The sequence below is a fragment of the Rousettus aegyptiacus genome, unplaced genomic scaffold (assembly GCF_014176215.1).
Source record: "Rousettus aegyptiacus isolate mRouAeg1 unplaced genomic scaffold, mRouAeg1.p scaffold_m13_p_11, whole genome shotgun sequence".
Classification (NCBI taxonomy): Eukaryota; Metazoa; Chordata; class Mammalia; order Chiroptera; family Pteropodidae; genus Rousettus; species Rousettus aegyptiacus.
This window is the reverse complement of record NW_023416286.1, coordinates 18,900,429-18,920,268: the sequence shown is the minus strand read 5'-3', so window position 1 is coordinate 18,920,268 and position 19,840 is coordinate 18,900,429. Positions and strand designations below refer to the sequence as shown.

The 19,840-nt window shown below is 34.3% G+C and overlaps 1 protein-coding gene across 6 annotated transcripts in view; it reads left to right on the top strand.

Moving 5' to 3' along the window:
* Positions 1-19,840, top strand: part of FNDC3A (fibronectin type III domain containing 3A) — a 173,911-nt gene that overhangs the window by 130,341 nt on the left and 23,730 nt on the right. For all 6 annotated transcript variants that reach the window (XM_036228574.1, XM_036228572.1, XM_036228573.1 and 3 more), the window contains 7 exons: positions 2,775-2,932; positions 4,867-4,926; positions 5,963-6,101; positions 9,951-10,004; positions 12,212-12,336; positions 12,695-12,869; positions 16,635-16,721. In XM_036228574.1, coding sequence (XP_036084467.1) covers positions 2,775-2,932; positions 4,867-4,926; positions 5,963-6,101; positions 9,951-10,004; positions 12,212-12,336; positions 12,695-12,869; positions 16,635-16,721 — 798 coding nt within the window. The remainder of the gene's footprint in view (positions 1-2,774; positions 2,933-4,866; positions 4,927-5,962; positions 6,102-9,950; positions 10,005-12,211; positions 12,337-12,694; positions 12,870-16,634; positions 16,722-19,840) is intronic.

The window sequence follows — 19,840 nt, the reverse complement described above, 5'->3', positions numbered from 1 at the left end:
AAAACAAAATTTCACAGCAGTCGTTTAGATCAGTCTTCTTCTTTCTCTGCTTTTTTTTTTAAGAGTTACAACTTCACTCCATTTTAAAAGTAAGCTAATGGAAGTGTCAGTGATTAATTGAATCCGAGATATTTTATAATTAATATATTAAAATATGTTAAGTAATGCATATATACAGAGAGTAAAAATAGATCTGTTTCAGTTCAATTGTATGGTCGGTCTATCCACCAAAATATAAACTTTTTCCTTTGTCTCTACCAAAAAAAAAGGTTATACTGTATCCTGTTGCTCTGTGGCAACAGCTTCACTTACTGTGTTATGCCTTAGCAATCTTTCTGTTATTACATTATTCTTTGAAGGGCTATGTAGTTACTTATTCAGTCAGTCAAAATATTTGACATCATGACAATCAATCAGAATATGTATTGAGCCATTACTATATGCCAGTAAATAAAAAACATACACAAACAAAATTGTGTGATTGTAAAAAGTGCTATCACAGAAATAGAGATATTATGAGCACTGAGGAGAGGGAAATTATTTAAATAGAGCAATCAAAAAAGCTTGCTCTGAGCCTTTGGAGAGTTAGAAAAGGTACAAAAGTTGGAAGGAACAAGAGGAAGAACAGGAATAGGCATGACAAGTTTGCCAGATAGGAAGAACCATTATCACTGGAGTATAGTAAAGTGGAGGGATAAGTAATACACGATGGGTGGGGAAAATAGGGCTTTTTCAGCCAGGGTAAGGCCATTTATTGAACATGGGTAAAAATATTTTTTGGTTTACAAAACAAAAAGCTCTCTACCTGTCCCCAAAAAAGATCCATGCTAAAATATTTTATAGGAAGTTACCCACAAATACTTTTCTCTTAGTGTTTATACAAGAACAGATTAGAAAAGAAAGATCGTTACTGTTAACACCTTCTCCACAAGGGTTACCTTTTAATTTTACCCCATTTTTATAAGGTTGAGTAAGACGTTCACTAATCTAATAGGCTACTGTGGTCCTGGTTTTTTCTGGCAACCCTAAAAAATGGATTTGGATGCTCTAGTTTTCTTTTATTCTAATTTGTTTTCTCTTAAGAATTGAGTATATGCATGTAAATTAATGTAAACATATACAGAATGATTTCATAATAATAGCTAAAACAAGTTTACTAGTGTCAGACTGTCCAAAATGCTTTGAATACATATATGCATTATTTTCTTTATTCCTACAACAATCCTTTGTACTATTTTTCCTATATTACAAATGAGGAAACTGAAGCAAAAGTAGGTTTAATAAGTAGTGTTGAAGTTGGGATTGAAATTCAAGCATTATCCTTACAAGATTTTGTGTGTGTGTGTGTGTGTGTGTGTGTGTGTGTGTGTGTGTACAAATGTATATCACTAGATTAACTCGAAAAGTAATTTGATAACAATAGAATTATTTGTATGACAGAATAGCCAATGCTAGCAGCATTTATTTGTTATGGTATAAAATTTTAAAAAATATAATTTTTCAGGCATATAAAGCTTAAAACAATTCTTTTATAGAATTTCTTGTCCAATATTATGAGGAAGATGTAATTTAATAAAATAATCTCTGTGTTAAAGTAATGCTGATGGTTTTGTTTTGCTTTGTTTTTGTTTTTACAGTTTGGGTAGCTATGCCTTTTTTATTGTGAGCTATGAAGTACAGGTCAGGTTTTTTTTGCTGTTTTTGTGTTGCTTTTACATGCTCTAGCCCATTCAGAATACCAAATTAAATGTTTTCATTCACTTTAATCATTCCAAAAATATTTGACCATTTACAAAATGCCAAATGTTGTGCATAGAAGCTAGAGATAGAATGGAAAGCATGACCCCTGCCCTCAGAACTTTAGTAGAGTAAGCATCATGCAGTGAATATAAAATTATACCTGTGAATTGTCAAAACAGAGAGATAGAGTGCTGTAAGACTTCGATAGGGGCACTAGACCTTAAAGAAATTTGCCTAAGGAAGGATGATTGAACGGAAATTTAAAGAAAAAGTTGTGGTTGGGCACTGTCGGGGTATGCGGGGACAGTAGTGCAAACACTGACCAGCATTTAAAAGGAACTGAATATGGCACATGTAAGGAACCGAAAGAAAAAGAAAAAGGAGAAAAGCTCATGGGTATGACTGAAGTGCTGTGTGTGGGGAGATCACACTAATCTCAGCCTTAGCTGTGTACTCAGGAGTGGAGTAACCTGGGACTAATCACTTAACCTTTCTGAATCTGTTTCTTCTTCCATAAAATGGAGTATATGGTATTGAATATCCTCACATGCTGGTGCGTAAAATGTGGTATCTTATTTTAATTTACATTTATTTAATTATGAATACAGTCGCACATCTCTTCATATATAATCTATTTATATTTATATGTCTTAGCTTAGACAGTCCCTGTCCTTTCCTTATTTTTCTCTTGAGTTTTTTGTCTGTTTCTTATTATAAGACACTTTATAAAATGGAAAAAATGAACCCTTTCTAATGTGTTACAAGCGGATTTTTTCTTCTATTCTTTCTTTTGACTGTTTGTGGTGTTTATACTAATAGTTTTGTAAGGTCCAAAATGGTCATTAAACTTTTGTTTAACCCATCCACCCTTTTAGAACAAATTATATATCATCTACAAGTGGACAGGTTTCTATTTGTGAACCACTGTGTATAAGAAGATAGATTTTATTTCATCTTGAAACACCATTAGATTTTTCACTGTACATTGTGCACACTGCAGTGTTTCAAAGAGGTTTTAAATACTGTTTTTGCAGGCCTCGGACATCCAGGCAAGGACAGTAGTTCTTACTTGGTCACCTCCTTCCAGCTTCATTAACGGTGAAACAGATGAGACTACCGTACCAGAACTCTATAATTATGAAGTTCTGGTCTCAAGTACTGGAAAAGATGGGAAATATAAAAGTGTATATGCGTAGGTATTTATGTTTTTACTCCCTCCCATTATGTAAGTTATGGTTTATCATATAAGAGCTTAATACTAATTTTGTTCTATTTTTATCTCTTAATGCTTTTATTTTGAATCTATAAATTGAGCAGTGATAGTGATTTCAATGTAAATAGTTCAGATGCCAGATACATACATTTCTGTCTACAAGCCCTTGGAACAGTTACTTTTATTGGCCACATTCAGCTTTTTTATTTTTTAGTAGGCTCCCTAATGTTTCTCTGCTCACATATTCCTGAGGCATAAATATAAATTGTAGTATTTAGAAGCCAGGACCAGAGATAGAGAACTCCTAGATTTTGAACTCATGAAATGCGGTATTGCTCCTCTAAAGAGTTGGATTTAATCCATATATGTACAGACTCATATCTATTGTAAAATGAAATTATTACCATTGTTCCTCATTTGCTTGTTGGTTTATTAATAATCATATTTTGAAAACCTATCACAGTTCTCTTTCCTTGGTTCAAAAGTATATTTATTATGTACCAAGAAGCCTTAGAAAGAGTCAGAGTGGCTCTTATGATTGTGACACTTATGATTGTAAAATAATTGTTCTGTTCTTATTAATTTAAAAATTGCTATTCTAATGAAAAAAAATAAAGATTAAAGTTGATTATTAGTTATCCTTTAAGTACCAGAAAGATTGTAAACAAAGGTGGATAGTCATTTGATCATAACACAGAACCCTGGGTACATCAACCTTCTTGGAATCTTTTTTCAAAAAATAGCTAGTATAGGGAAGAAAGGAAAGTGAAACTACCCAGTTATTATCATCCTGTAATATAAGGCAATTAAAATGTCTTGTCTCTATTGAGAGACTTCCTTGTGTTTTTTCTATTCATTTTTCTTAGAAGAGACAGATCTACCTAAGGAATAAATAGGGGATAAAAGACCATCAACATAAAGGGTTTTGTGCATGCCGACATATGTGTGTGTTAATGGCTGTTTCTAGTTAGCTGTGGTTGCTTGCTAAGAGGAAGGATTTTATCTCCATGTATAGCCTGACCGGAGAGCCCAAGAGGAACATTAGTCATAGTCACCTCCTTTACCCTAGACCGGTCAAGGTCTCTCTCCAAGGATGCTGCTGCAACTGCCTAAACTGCCTAATTCATTAAAGTATATTTTCACCAATGAGACATGTTTTCTTTCTCATAATATTTTCTGACTTTGATTTAAGAAACAGGAAGCAGAAAAGCAAGGAGAGTAGTCTGGGTGGGGGGAAAGAACTCCATAAAGTAGAGAGGAGAGAAACTTCTCTGAAGGAAATGGAACAGAAAACAGTGATTTTAAAAAAAAGAAATAGAAAACAAACTGATTGGTTGGCTACATACCAAATAATAGTTGTATCATGGTAATATTAAGATGAGTATGTACTGTTGTGTTTAAAAAAGTAATAGTGGCCATGTGAAATCCTTCACTTTAAATTATGATTCACTGTTTTTCTTATCTACTCATTAAACTAACATTTTAAATAAAGTTCCATTTTAAATTCTAATAAAATGCAACAGTGACAGACTCCTTGTAAAAATTTGGTAGTTTTGATTTCAGTAGTACATACGTTATTTCACATTTTAGCTATGTGCAAAGTAGATTTTTAAATAATTGAAAATGGTTCTATTTCTTCAGTAAGCTAAATATGTTTCCTAACTCCACTCAAAAAAAGTCTGCTTACACAGTTGATTTGGTAAGCACACCTGTTTGTTTTAAAGTAGTATGTAAATACATACTTAAGTTTGACACATATTCTAATTACATAGATTCCACATTAGTAGAATTTGAATATGATCACAGTAAAGTAAGAAGCAATATAATTTCATGAAGTACTTTAGTGTGTATAGTGCATAACCTCTGGAAATACTGTATTTATCAGGCAATGAAATATTCCTTTTTTCCCCCAGAGGAGAAGAAACAAGTGTCACTTTAAATGATCTCAAGCCAGCTATGGATTACCATGCAAAGTAAGGAGCTCCTGTGTGTTGCTTTTTATATGATATAGCATAGGTAGTTTTATTTTTAATTATTTCTTTAAAAGTCTAGAATATAATTTAATTATTAACTTTGTATTAAAAACATGGACTTTGTGGACTTCGGTTTTTCTTTTGGTACAATTATCAGCACTTTCTCCAAAAAATAAAACATTTAACTCTGATATTATATTGAAGGGTCGAATGTATCACCCCCGTTTGTAGGACCTTGGGATTGGAATGAATATACAGATATTATGTACAATATGTCTACAGTATCTAGCTTAGTACTAGATAATTGTCCCAGCTTTTGAAATTTTTACAGAATCATAAATATTTGGCTTGTACTTACATGTTTTTACTACATCCTATTTTGGAAAGAGTGTGCGATAATAAAACACTTAGAATTTCACATTGAATAGGGACAACTTAGAAACTGTTTTACTCTGCATACATCTTCCATTGTAATTTATGAAAATTTTATAGACTCCAGAGACTTCGCTGGTTGGCATCAATATAATGCATTAAGTCAGCCACCTCAATTTTTAAAAAGAACATTTGTGGTTAGAAGTATTCCTATTAAATTGTTAATTTTTCAGTTATACTTCCTATGATGAACCCAAAGTATTGTCCAACCTAGTATTTTTCAAACTGTGGATCGCCACTATTATTGAGTCATGTAATTAATTTCAGAGGTTATATTCAGCATTTTTAAAAATTAAATATAATCAAGTGGAATAGAAAGGAAGTATCAGTATATTACACTAGTTAAGGATATTATTTCTGGAAACTTGTTCCACACATATGCGTGCTTGGTACTGTTTGTATACCTGTGTGCAGATACATATTGCACATACACAGTTATGTCACAATTTAAAATTTAATTATCTACTTTTTACTTATGTATATTTTCTCACTAAAATATTTAGTGGGGGGGGCACCATTTTAACTTGAGGGTACTTAAAGGCAATGCTATTGAAAGGCAGGATATAATAATTCTCTAGGATTAAACTATTTATTTTATTACCAGAGTACAGGCAGAATACAACTCTATAAAGGGAACTCCTTCAGAAGCTGAAAACTTTACCACCTTAAGCTGTGAACCTGACATACCTAATCCACCAAGAATAGCCAATCGGACTAAAAATTCACTCACTTTGCAATGGAAGGTAAGAGCATTCTCTAGAATATTTCCAACCGGGCATTTATTTTCTTTTTTCCTCCTATAATATTAAATTTCAATTGTTTTTGGAGACAAGAGCTTTAAGCTAACTTGCTCTTACTCTTTATATATATCAAATAGGCATTTGTTTTTTTATATCTTAAAATAACACTTATTGGTTTTTCTTACTATATGTAAATGTAGCAGACAAGACTGATTTATAGTTAGCAGTTCTTATACTGGACATGTTGATGACATTGAGTGTCACAACAATAATTCTCAAGTTCTTTGCTCCTTTTTATAATAGTTCGTAACAATGATTTTGCATCCTAAATTTTATCCTAAATGAGATTTATAATAACTAGACTCATGGTTTTTAAAATATCAGTATGATGCCTTAAAGGAGGAACAAAATTATTTTTAATAGAATAATACATATTTCAATATGTAAATGTTTGGACCTAGGTACACAAGATATAATGAACTGGACAGACACTGGAGATAGAATTGGTAATTCAGATACCACAGACAGCACTGTCATTGGTGACATGATTTGCTGAAATAATATATAGATCTTGAGAAATTACAGAGCAAAGTTAAGTACAATCTTTTCCAAATTGCACAGTAGTTGCATTTTGGGAAAATTCAGTAACTGTTTAAACTATACAAAAAAAAATACATTGTAAAATGGAATTAGGTTCTAGGCTCTGATAATTATAAACAGATATTTCACCTACTTAGATGTCCAGTAGGATATCCAGAAGTCTTTTCTAGAGAAAGAGAACAATTATTTATTGTTCTGATTGTCCTACACTTTAGAGGACTGGTAGCATCCTTGATCCCTACCCCTCTGATCATCAGCTCCTCCTCCTCCTGACATTATTGTGATGATCAAAAACACCCCCCACGAAATTTCAGAACATCCTCTAAAAGATAACACCCCTAATAGCGACCATTGATTTGCAGTGAGAAAATAACTGCGTATCTTGATTTAATTATCTACTCTTACCTCAAGAGCAAAAACCAGGGCTAGCTTTCTTTCTGAAAGCTCTTTTGAATATTGGGAGCTTACTACTTATTCAGAGCTTGTTAGTTCTTCTGAAGATATTAGATGCTTTGTATACTTCAAAACTATCATTAGCACACAGTAATCAGACTAGTATATACATATTGATAAGTATCACTAATTTTATTTCATGTCACTTGGAATAGCATTTCATTTATCCATATGCTAAGGCCTTTTCCTTTGATAGGGTAATTGGGGTAGCAGCCCAGTGCCCTTCATATAGATTTGAGATTTTTCTAGGGTACTCCTCTTTATCCTGATGATAATTTCAATTGAATTTTGAAATTTTGATCTTTAACAATATCCCAGTAAGCCTATACAAGTGCTACCTCTTAGTTACCCATATAGATTGCCCAGGCTTGCACTCTTTGAGAAATGGTCCAGGATATACACAGAGTAATCAGTATGGTTGAGGAAAGAGTTAGACATTATTGTTATGGTTATTGGGAATAATGTGATATATAACTATGCATCACGTAATGATATTTTGGTCAATGACAGAGCACATGTACAACAGTGGTCCCAATAAGATTGTAACAGAGCTGAAAAATTCTTAAACCCTAGTGACACCCTAGCTGTCATAAAGTCATAATGTAACACATTATACACATATTTATAGTAATGCTGGTGTAAACTAACCTACTGCACTGCCAGTTGTATAAAAGTATAACACACAAAACTATGTACAGTACATAATACTTAATAATGATAATAAATGACTGATACTGGTTTATGTATTTACTATACTATTTATCATTATTTTAGAGTATACTCTTCCTACTTATTAAAAAAAAAAAAGCTTGCTATAAAACAGCATACCCTGTTACTCCAGCAGCAGCCTAATACATCTTGTGTTTACATCTCTTAATTGCATCATTTTCACTTGTGCTTCATTTAATCTGTTGTTTTGTACAGTAACATGCTATAACACATAGCCTAGATGTGTAGTAGGCTATATTATCTAGATTTGTTTAAATACAGTCTCTGATGGTTGCACGATGACAAAATCACTTAATGATAATTTCCCAGAACATATCTTCATTAAGCAGTGCATGACTATATCTCAGAGTTGTTGGGAGGGTTATTACATAGTATATGTAAAGCCTATAGTACAGTGCCTGGAACATAATAAACATATTAACTATTGGTATTTAATTTTAAAGTTGAAGACAACTAGCATCATTTTAGTGACTTTTGACTTTCCTGCCTCATATAAACTAAAGACATTATGGAAATTAAGAATAGTGGCACGCTGCGGAAATTGAGAGAAGTACTTTATCCACTGACATTGTTTAGAATTACTAGTGGATGGCGATGATAACAAGTTGACTGAGGTTGCTTTTTTACTCCTGATATTGCTAGTACCTGAGCAAACCTTCTATTGCTTGGCCCCTGGAATACTGATGGATAGGAGCACTGATTTTGTATCAGATAGACCAAATTTAGTTCTGCTCCACTCCTAATGACCCTGTGATCTAGAGCAACTTATTCACACTCTTTAAAGCCTCCTTTTCTCTTCTGTACAGTTGGATAATAGCATTTCATAGAGTTGATGTGAGTATTAAATGAGATAAAGACAAAACACTTTACACGTTATATTTTCCCTCTAACTCAAAGAAAAAATGGAGTATAGGTCACAGGACATTTTAACAGCCTCACAAAGTAGAAGAAATTAAGCAAAGTAAATGTGAGACTTTAGCAACTAGACTAGAACACAATTGAGTCATTTACTCTAGGGAAATATATTTTCACACCACTCACATCCTGCTGAGACTTGGCTACCTTCTCTTTCTTTGGATTCTCTTCCTCTGCCTTTTTCTCTGTGTAGTCACTTTTAACTGCCACTGCTGTGCCAGTCAGTGAGCTATTAATGTAACTTACATAGCAAATGTTACTCGTGCTAACCAGTTGAAAATTATAATTTAAAAAAATTTTAAATACAAGATCTGTTCAACAACTAATCCGTGTAATAAAAGATTATATTAAAAACTTAATGGTTCTTTATTGCTGTTTTACATAGTTGGCAATATTATATAAAACTAGATAGAGTCCAGAAAATTACAGAAGTTCTCTGGAGAACTATTTAAAAAGTTAAGATTATTTAACTCTGATAAGAGAACTCTTCCAGTCAATTATCTTCAAATAGATGAAGTTATTATTATAAGGACAGTTCTGCATCCACATGAGGGCTAAAGAGGAAATAGGTTTAAAATGTAGAAAGAAATAAGGTTGAAATTCTTGACTGATTAAATACTGGAATAAAATGCCAAGGGAGCGTGGTGATTAACAGATCGATGAATTAGCAAGCAGTCTTAGGTAACTGGCACATTGAGTCTAGAAGCGAGGATCCAGACAGTATGCCTTCTTGGAGTCCCTTTCAGCACCCTAGTTCTTTCACTCTTTGATGCAATGCACAATATTACTCTTAGCTTGTAAGGTGAGTTTTAATGAAAATGCCAGAATCGATTTTAGGGGCCTAAAGCTGATAAAACTTGATGAAAGGCCAAGTAATTTTTTTTTTTTTTTTAGGATTATAAAAGTTAAGAGAGTTGTTGCTAAAAGAGATAGTTCAATGTTTAGAAAAACTTAAATAACCTCTTGCTTTGTTTTCTTTCCGTGCATTTAAGAGGATTATAGAGTATACAATACATAGATTTCTGTATTCTCTGCAAATTTTTCTAGGGCTAAGTATGTCACAGAGAACATCTGCAACACCATAGATTCCTTAGATTAGGTCATCACAATATCTTTTACAGAAGTACTAATCTGTATTCATTTTGTTTGTTTTAGGCACCTAGTGACAATGGTTCTAAAATCCAAAGCTTTATTTTAGAATGGGATGAGGTAAGTAAACTGAATCTTTTTAAATTAAGCTAAAATTCAGTGCATATTCTCAGGAAGAAATAACTTTTTTGTTTAGTAGTTAAGTTTTTCCCTCTTTAAAAACAGTGTGAATGATTTCATGTGGTACATGAGTAAATTGATGGTATCTTAGAAAACATTGTTGACTGGACCTCCTTATGTTTTGTTTTTCCAACTAAACCACCATCAAGCTGTCAACTTGGGAATTATTTTGTTTTTTAATTTATTTAATTGAAGAAATGATTTTAATTTTCCCCATCCCCTCCACCCCTATCTTGGATAATTACTTTGATGAAAGTTTTTTTGTTATTGTTATTGTTCTTACATTAGCCTTGAAGGCAAGCACATTCGTTTACTATGGCTGTTTTAACATAATTACATAAACCTGATAACTTAAAACAATACACATTTATTCTCTTATAGTTCTGAAAGCCAGAAATCCAAAATGGCTTTCGTTGATCCAAAAACAAGATGTCACCATGACCATGCTTCCTCTAGACACTCTAGAAGAGAATCCATTGCCTAGCCTTTTCCAACTTCTGGAGGCTGTCATTGCTTGGTGAATGGCATCCAATCTTTTCTCCCCCCGTTGTCATCATTACACCTCCTTCTTCCTCTTCTGTCTTCAAATTCTTCTCTGCCTCCCTCTACAAAAGACACTGCAATTCCATTTTGGACCCACTCAGATAATCCAGGATAATCTCTCCATCCTCAGATCCTAACTTAGTCACATCTGTACAGTCTCTGTTACCATATAAGGTAATATTCACAGGTTCCAGGTATTAGGATCTGGATTTCTTTGGGAGGCATTATTCAGCCTACCACAGCAGGCATACTGAGCTTTATTTTTAGGACTTTGTTTTACTGTTATTTATCATGTCCTTTCATACCCCAATGCTTACACCACAGCTAAGAGGAGGCACCAGGGAGAGTAGAAATCTCATTAGTAATTTGAGAATTCAGCAGTATATTAAGAGCAATGAGGCACAACCAAGTGGATTTTTTCCCAGAACTTCTAAGAGAATTCAGAATTAGGTAAACCTATTACTATATGATAGTAATTTAGAAGAAAAACCATATCATCTTAATAGTTTATGAAAAGATATTTGATAAAAATTTAACACCCCATTCCAGTTACAATTCAAAACAAATTAGGAATTGAAAGGTAATTCCTTACTTGATAGTTATTTTGTGTATCAAGCAAAGTGCCATCACTAAACAATAAAAGCATTTCTAGTCAAAGCAGGAAAAATGCAAAGTTAACCAGTTATCTCTATCTTTATTTAACATTATTCAGGAAGTTAGAGTTAATTCAGTATGAATTGGAACCAAAACAAGAGGTACAGCTTTGGTGGCTGGACTGGGGGACAAAAATTATCATGATTTGATTTTCTTTTTGGACAACTCAGTAGAATCAACTGTAAAACTATTAAAACTAACGAGAGTTCAGTAAAGCTGCCTGATATAGACTGAAAGTTTTCTCTGAAGTAGAAGTCACCCTATCCACCCTTTACCTCTGCTGACACATGCAGAATATAGGTGGAGAATAAGAAGTTTGTTCATTTTGTATAGCACCCTAACTTTCTAAAACTCTTTAGTTGTCCCAAGCTGCAGACTTCTATATCTCCCATTTCATTGCCTGTAATTGGGCTTTTCTCTTTGCTCATACTGTTTTAGTGTTAAATCTAAGGAATAGTAGCTCCAAAAATCTTTATTATAAAGTAGCTTTGCAGCTATCTAGGTGTAGAAGTTTGGGGATGGGTAGGAACATTTTCCTAAAACTGTTTGCAAAGAACTTCATAGGTTGAGGAACACCACCAGTTGCGTATATGAATAATCACCCAGTTTCCACCACTACCAGTCCCCCCATAGAGATTGTGGGGTCCATACCTGGAAAGTTTCTTTAACTGAAGCCAGAGGTTTAGCATCCGCTAAAACAGGACACTTAATCCTAGAAGCTATAAAAAAGATACCTATTGCCCAGTTTTTAAATTCTGCATTTAATGAACAGTAAGTATATATAAAATGTGTGCTATCTCAGCTTTCACTTGAGATCCATGATTCATGTGTAACAAAGATGACTTTTAATGTATGCTGGCTAATACGTTACTATCTGTCAAGTGGGAATTGATGTTGATTTACTTTTTTTACAATAATGTACATGACATATAATCAGTCATTTCTTTTAGGGAAAAGGAAATGGAGAATTTTGTCAGTGTTACATGGGCTCACAGAAGCAATTTAAAATTACTAAACTATCACCAGCAATGGGTTGTAAATTTAGACTATCAGCCAAAAATGACTATGGTACAAGGTAAGATACCATTTTAATGTAAATATTTTAATTATCCACTCAACTTCACTTGTGTAAATTATTCACAGTCCAAATTATCCACTAAAATCCTGGTTTAAGTTATTTTGTTGATATAGTTAAGATGTGTTAATAATTATGAGAAGTTATTAGTTACATAAATTATACTTTTAAAAGAATGCTAATTCACTTTTAGGTATCTGATCTGGTTATCATAAAGGTTATCAAATTCAAAAGATATTATTTAGATTGTAATTAGTTATCTATCAGAAATTGTCATTTTCCCAAAAATGTTATATATCAAAAATTCTTCTTAAAAATAACTTTTTCGTTCCTTCATAAAACCTATTTGTTTCAACAGTGGTTTTAGTGAAGAAGTTTTATATTACACCTCAGGCTGTGCCCCTTCTATGCCGGCAAGTCCTGTGTTAACTAAGGCTGGGGTTACTTGGTTATCCTTAAAATGGAGTAAGCCCTCAGGAACACCATCAGATGAAGGAATTTCTTACATTTTAGAGATGGAGGAAGAAACTTCGGTAAGTATGAATATGTATTTTAAATTGGGTACTTAAAACATATTTCAGTGTGGTGTTAATCCTAGTAATACAGTAAATATTGCCACAATAGTTAGATTCTTCCCCAAATCTTTTGAATCCTTGATTGGTGGTTATTTGGAAGGGACTGGAAGTGACGGAAAACTCATTTAGTTTTCTCAATGTGTAAAAGTGGGTTTTGTTTCTTATGTGTTGTATGGTTGTGCCTTGAAACAATGTAGACTGCATTTTAAATATAAATATACTGCAAAAAGTAGAGGATAGGATCACCACAGCCTTCTAGATGAAGCAGCTCTAAAAGATAAGGAAATGATGCATCTGTCTGCCTTCTGCAACTGTGTTTACACACTGCTTTCCCAAGTATCAGAGATCTGAAGAGTCTCGCATGAGATCATATAGTGCAACCTGAGTCTAGTTATCATTGGCTTATCTGCTGTGAGCTAGAACCAAGCTGAACAAGAGTTAGGATGTCTTGGAGTCATATATAATTCCATAGCTTTTTAGAGCTACTTTGAGGTAATAAGAATCAAAAACAGCATTGGTTTACTCCTAGGTATACATCCAGGATAAGTGGAAACACCTGTTGGTTCAAAAAATTCTACCCAATGTTTATAGCAGTTGATTTATAGTAGTCAAAAAGTAGAAATAACCCAAACGTCCATCAGTTGATGAATGGAAAACCAAAATGTGAAATATCCATACAATGAAATATCGTTTAGCTATATAAAGTAAAGTGGTGAAGTACTGACACATGCCTCAACATGAATGAATCTTGAAAACATACTGTGTTAAAAAAACAGTCACAGGGAAGGGGAAAAAAATGGCATAGATGATAGAGGCTCTGTTCATCCCTCTGGCGACCAAATCAAAGTTATGATGGACACGAGCAAAGAGCAAGGAAAAATCACCAGGGCTCTAGATGAATAAGCCATACAATCAGGGAGAAATATAAGAAATCACCCTGCAATGGCAGAAGGTAGGATGGGGTGAGGACATGGGACTGCCCGGTTTCAAGCAGCTATGTAAAAAGCAGCAAACGCCTCTTAAAGGGGCCCCGTCTGTGAGTGGATTTTCCTAGTGATGGACCTGCTCGTTCTGAGCACTAGTGCTAACTTGGCTGCGCACAGTGGGCACCAGGAACTTACAGGGAAACATTTATCAGAGTGAGGGCCGAAGCGAGACTCACTCTGTACAGAAGTGCTCGAGGTATCCATTGTTCCTTGTTGAGCCCTCCCCCCTCCAAGTGTGTGGACACAGTGCCGCCATAGCTGAGAAGTCATCAAACTGGATAACAGAGGTCACTCTGCCCAGAGGGTTCCCTGAAACCCACCTCCCAAACTTGCAGCCCCACTGAAGCCATATCTAAGTGTATCCTCAACAAGTAAGGTGCTCCTTGCTGTGCAGCACCTAGACTCACACTGGAGGCAGCTGGCCTCAGTTTCTGGTGTGGCCTTTTGAGGCAACTGTAAGCACAGCATCTGTGGATTGCTTGCTGAATCTTAACAGGTGGCCCCAGAGGGGTAGAGACTTGGGCTAAGTTTGGCCTGCAGCTGAACCCCTCTCAGGACTGTGCCACTGGACACCTACTTCACAAATCCACACTAATAAGACCGGGAGACTTAGGACCTTTGCTTGGTACATAGAAACAGACACAGAAAGGCAGCCAAAATGGGAAGACAAAGAAGCAGAAACCATATGACAGAACAGAACAGAGATCCAGATATAATGGAGTCAAGTAATCTAACAGATACAGAGTTCAAAACACTGGTTATAAAGATGCTCAATAAACTTTCGGGAAGTATAGAGAACTCCAACAAAGAGATAAAAATGGAAATGGAAATTATAAAAGGGAACCAGTCTGAAAATGAAGAACACATTATCTAATATGAAAAGTATATCAAATGGAATAAACAAAGTGAATAAAGAAAAGGATCAAATGCCCTGTCTAGAGGACAGGAAAGCCAAGGACACGCAATCAGAATGGCAAGAGATAAGATGCCAAGACTATAAAAATAATTTAAGGAGCATATGAGACACTATTAAAGGTCCAAATATTCATCTGATCAGTGTAACTGAAGAAAATCAAGATGTTGAACAGCTATTTGAAGAAATAATGATGGAAGACTTCCCTAACCTGGTGAAGGAAATGGACAGAAAACCCCAGGAAGCTCAGAGAATTCCAAAAACCACCGATCCAAAGAGGCCCACACCAAGACACATAATAATTAAAATGCCAAAGATTAACTACAAAGAAAGAATATTAAAAGCAGCAAGAGAAAAACAGACAATTACTTATATGGGAACATCCATAAGACTGGCAGCTGATTTCTCAAAAGAAACTATGCAGGACAGAAGGGCTTAACAAAAAATATTCGACAGGATGAAGACCCATGATCTACAACCAAGGATACTTTATCCAGCAAAGCTCTCATTTAGAGTTGAAGGACAGATAAAGAGCTTCCCAGAGAAAAATAAATTAAAGGAATTTATCACCACCAAGCCAGTATTATAGGAAATGTTGGAGGGACTTCTCTAAGGAGAAAAAATACAAAAGACTCACTTCAGATAAAGACACACACAGACTAAAAGGAAGGGGATGGGAAAAGATACTGCTTTGATGGACGTAGAAGGTATTTATTTCAGAGAGAGAAAGATGAACACTGTATGATTTCACTTGTATGCGGAATCTAAGGAATAAAAACAAACTAATCAAAAACAGACTCACAAATATAGTGGACATTCTGGTGACGGACAGAAGGGGAGGGGGTTGGGGAGTCTGAGAAAATAGGGTGAAGGGTTAAAGAAGTACAATTAGTAGCTGATGGATGTTCACAGTGATGGGGAGCATGGCATAGGGAATGTAGTTAGCATTAATACGTTGGCTAGGTGGAGGGTTACGGGAGGGAGGGAGCAATTGGGGGAATCGTTTTATGAACTATATAGGTGTCTAACCAATATACTGTATACTTGAAACTAATTTTTTTAAAAAATAGTTATAAAAGACCACATATTTTATTATTTCATTTGTATGGATATAGGCAAATCCACAGAGATGGAAAGTATATTAGTGGATGAAAAACGGCAAGTGACTGCTAACCTAAAAGAAAGTACAGGCTTTACTCTGGAATTAGAAATTAAATGATGGTTATACAACCTTGTGACTGTACTATAAACCACTGAGTTTTATACTTTAAAATGGGAATTTTATGGTACATTATATCTTTTTTTAAAACTTAAAAAATAACATGGGAAAGTAAAGCATTATCACTGGGACTATAAATAGCAATCCCAAACCTAAGTAATATCTCTGCCTGCCAGCACAACCAACCATTCATTTGTTCACCTAAATACAACTCTGTGTTCAGGGCAAGTTAAATATGTTGGTTATAGCTCTGTTTAGCTCTTAACAGCATCTGTATGGGAAGTTCTTATTTCTAGTGATAAACTGACTGATGGTAAAGTTACCACTGGCTCTGACTCTTTCCTCAACACAAAAATCTTCTCTTGGCTACTGTTTTTATTGAGAATAATTGGTCTCTCTCATCCTTCTACAAACATTCAGTATCATTTCTGGATCCATTCACTCAAGTCAGAAGCACCAAGGTGAGGATTACATTGAACAGAGCATTAATCACATTGCACATGGTAGAAAATGAGTAGGACCTGGGTCTTTTCATATATACATATTCATTATTCCATATATTTGCTCTGTTACACATCTAATGAAGATTTGTTTTTCCTTTCCAGGGATATGGTTTTAAGCCTAAATATGATGGAGAAGATCTTGCTTACACAGTGAAAAATCTCAGGCGTAGTACAAAGTATAAATTTAAGGTAAGCTTTGAAGGCCCTTAAAAGATGTGTTTGTTCTTATTATTCCTGTTGTTTTAAAGCCAAGTATATACTTCACTCCCTTGATTTAAAATCTTAAAGAATTTTGTCCTTTTCTAATGAGCTTTGTTTTACATTTTACTATATGGCAGTGCTTCTCAAATTTTACATACAGAAGTCCCCCCTTATCTGCAGTTTTGTTTTCCGCAGTTTAAGTTACCCATAGTCAACTGGGGTCTGAAAACTTTTAATGGAAAATTCCAGAAATAAATGATTCATAAATTTTAAATTGTGTGTATTTCTGAGTAGCATAATGAAATCTCATACCTTCCCACTCGATCAAGCCATGGATGTAAATCATCCCTTTGTCCACTGTATCCATGCTGTATATGCTACCTACCCCTTCAGTCCCTTATTTGCCATCTCTGGTAGCAAATCAACTGCCACAGTATCAGTGTTCATGTTTCAGGTAATCCTCATTTACTTAATCATGGCCTCAAAGCACAAGAATAGTCATACTCGCAATTCATATATTCCAAAGTGAAGCCATAAAGTGCATCCTTTAAATGAAAAAGTTAAAGTTCTCAACTTAATAAGAGAAAAAATCATGCCGCGGTTCCTAATTCATAAATAAGATCTATAGTTAAGAACAAATCTATCCATGAAATTCTGAGAAAAGGAATTCATGCACTTTTTGCTGTCACACCTCACACTGCAAAAGTTACAGCCACAGTGCATTAAATGCTTAGTTAAGATGGAAAGGGCATTAAATGTATAGGTGGAGGACATGAAGGAAAATGTACAGTTGTCAGCAACATGTTGCGCCAAAAAGCATTGAGCCTATATGAAGACTTCAGCAAGGGTCCCCATAAATGAGTGACTATAATAACACAACTTTTATTACAGTATATTGTTATAATTGTTTTATTATTAGTTATTGTTAATCGCTTACTATGCCTAATTTATAAACTAGACTGTCCTACGTATGTATGTATGAAAAAGCACATATAGGATTTGGTTCTATCCACAGTTTCAGGTATCCACTGGCAGGTCTTGGAACAGATTGCCCACAGATAAGGGGGGACAGGGCTACTATATATAAATTCAAAACAGTTTTAACATTTTACAGGACTTTATTTGTATAATGTGAACAAATATCTTTTAAACTGTGCATGTCGTTAAAAATAATTAGAACATGCTTTTTTTTAGCAGCGATATCAAAATAATGCTATTTTTTTTTTTCTTTTTTAGTATATTGTGTCAAGTGGTGCACAATTTCAGTTTGTTTCATTACTGGTAGTCATTTGATGAAAATGGTACCTACCATGTTTCTTCACTGAAAAGTTGTTCTTTTTCTCTTTGTAATTAATAAGTATTTTGTAAATATTATATAAACATCTGTTCCTCATCAAATTTTTACCCACTAGTTTTAACACTCATTAATAATTCTTGCCTGAATCATTACTATGATTAATAGTTGCCAAGTAATTTTTTAATTTTATCATTCCTTCTACGTTTATTAGTTGGCTTTGTACTATAAGGAAAAGCTTTTCTCTTTTCATGTATTTATATCAGTATGAGTCCATGGATTCCTTTTTATTGAGTAGGTTATATTTTGTTACTGTGGTTATCAGTAATGAAACTCAGATTGTCTAGATTTGGAAGACCATTCAATCCAGCTTCTGAATCCTTTTGAAATGCCCTCCCTCCCCCCCCCATTCTTTGAGCCCTTCATTTCTGGTACGCATTATTCCAGTCTCATACTTTACCTTCTTTAACCCTGGAATTGGCTATTTCTCAAAGTACCTGGGTTCATTAGTAGACAATGATATTTAGAAGCCAGGATCTGGCAGTATACTTATTACTATAAGGCATCCACTGGGGGTCTTGGACAATGGACAGAGCTAGCAACATTGTGTTGTGCTGTGTGTGTGTGTGTGTGTGTGTGTGTTTCTTTTTTTACACCACAGGTTAATTCTAATTTTCTCCCTTTCCTTATTTCTGACTTCATTATTTCTGACTTGGACAATGGACAGAGCTAGCAACATTGTGTTGTGCTGTGTGTGTTTGTGTGTGTGTGTTCTTTTTTTACACCACAGGTTAATTCTAATTTTCTCCCTTTCCTTATTTCTGACTTCATTATCAGTGAGAAACATTGGCCCAGTTACTTACGTTCAATACAATGTTTTATTCGATCAAACTCCTCCCCTTCCTATCATATCCTTCCTTATTCAGGGTGCTTTAGTTCCCACTAGGCAAATGCCGCTTCCTCCACCCAACCCACCCCCCTCTCCCAGTGCAAATTCTTTCCTTGTTTAGACCATCTGGCCTTTGGACTGAATTGTTTCAAGAGGAAGGCAGAGAGACCCTGCATGTTATTCTTGCTCACTTGAAGCGGTAGCACACATTGAAAATTCTACTATGGAGACTCCAGATATTCTGTATCTTTTATAGTATAGCATCCCTTCTAGGCTATGTGTTAGCTCTGATCTGGTCAGTGATAGACATTGCTATTTCTTGACAGATAGTGCTTGAATTAATTAATATACCAGTTCATATAAGCTGGCCTACTTTTTTAAGTTTTCCAAAAAATATAACAGGATGCTCATTAGTTGATAAATTCAACATTCGAATTTTCTTACCAATGCTTTTTTTAATCAAATCATTTCAAATAAATAACAGAAACCACTGTAAATTTTCTTTATTAAAGAACAAGGATAATTTATTACTCAAGGACCTTAGAAAGAAAATTTTAATGATAATGGAAAATTTGATTATGTAGTGCATAATTATATTTGTTATACTTTGCTTTATACATTAGCTTCATTTTAAAATTTTCTGATAACACCTGGTTATTTTAATTTCTAAATACAGTTTTCATATTTACGGCATTTATAAAATACGTGAGAAATATATTCCAGTTTTCCTCTTATAATGATGTTGGATTGTATTTTTGTTTCAATAATGATTATCACATCAACAGGTCTTCTAAGGGGAAGTTGTTAATGTATTTATAATTTAGTAAGTTGATTAAAATTCTTAGAATTCTACTACCATGTAACACCATAGTGTTTTTGCCACATAGGAATAAAAACACACACACAGATAGGAGTTAAATACCT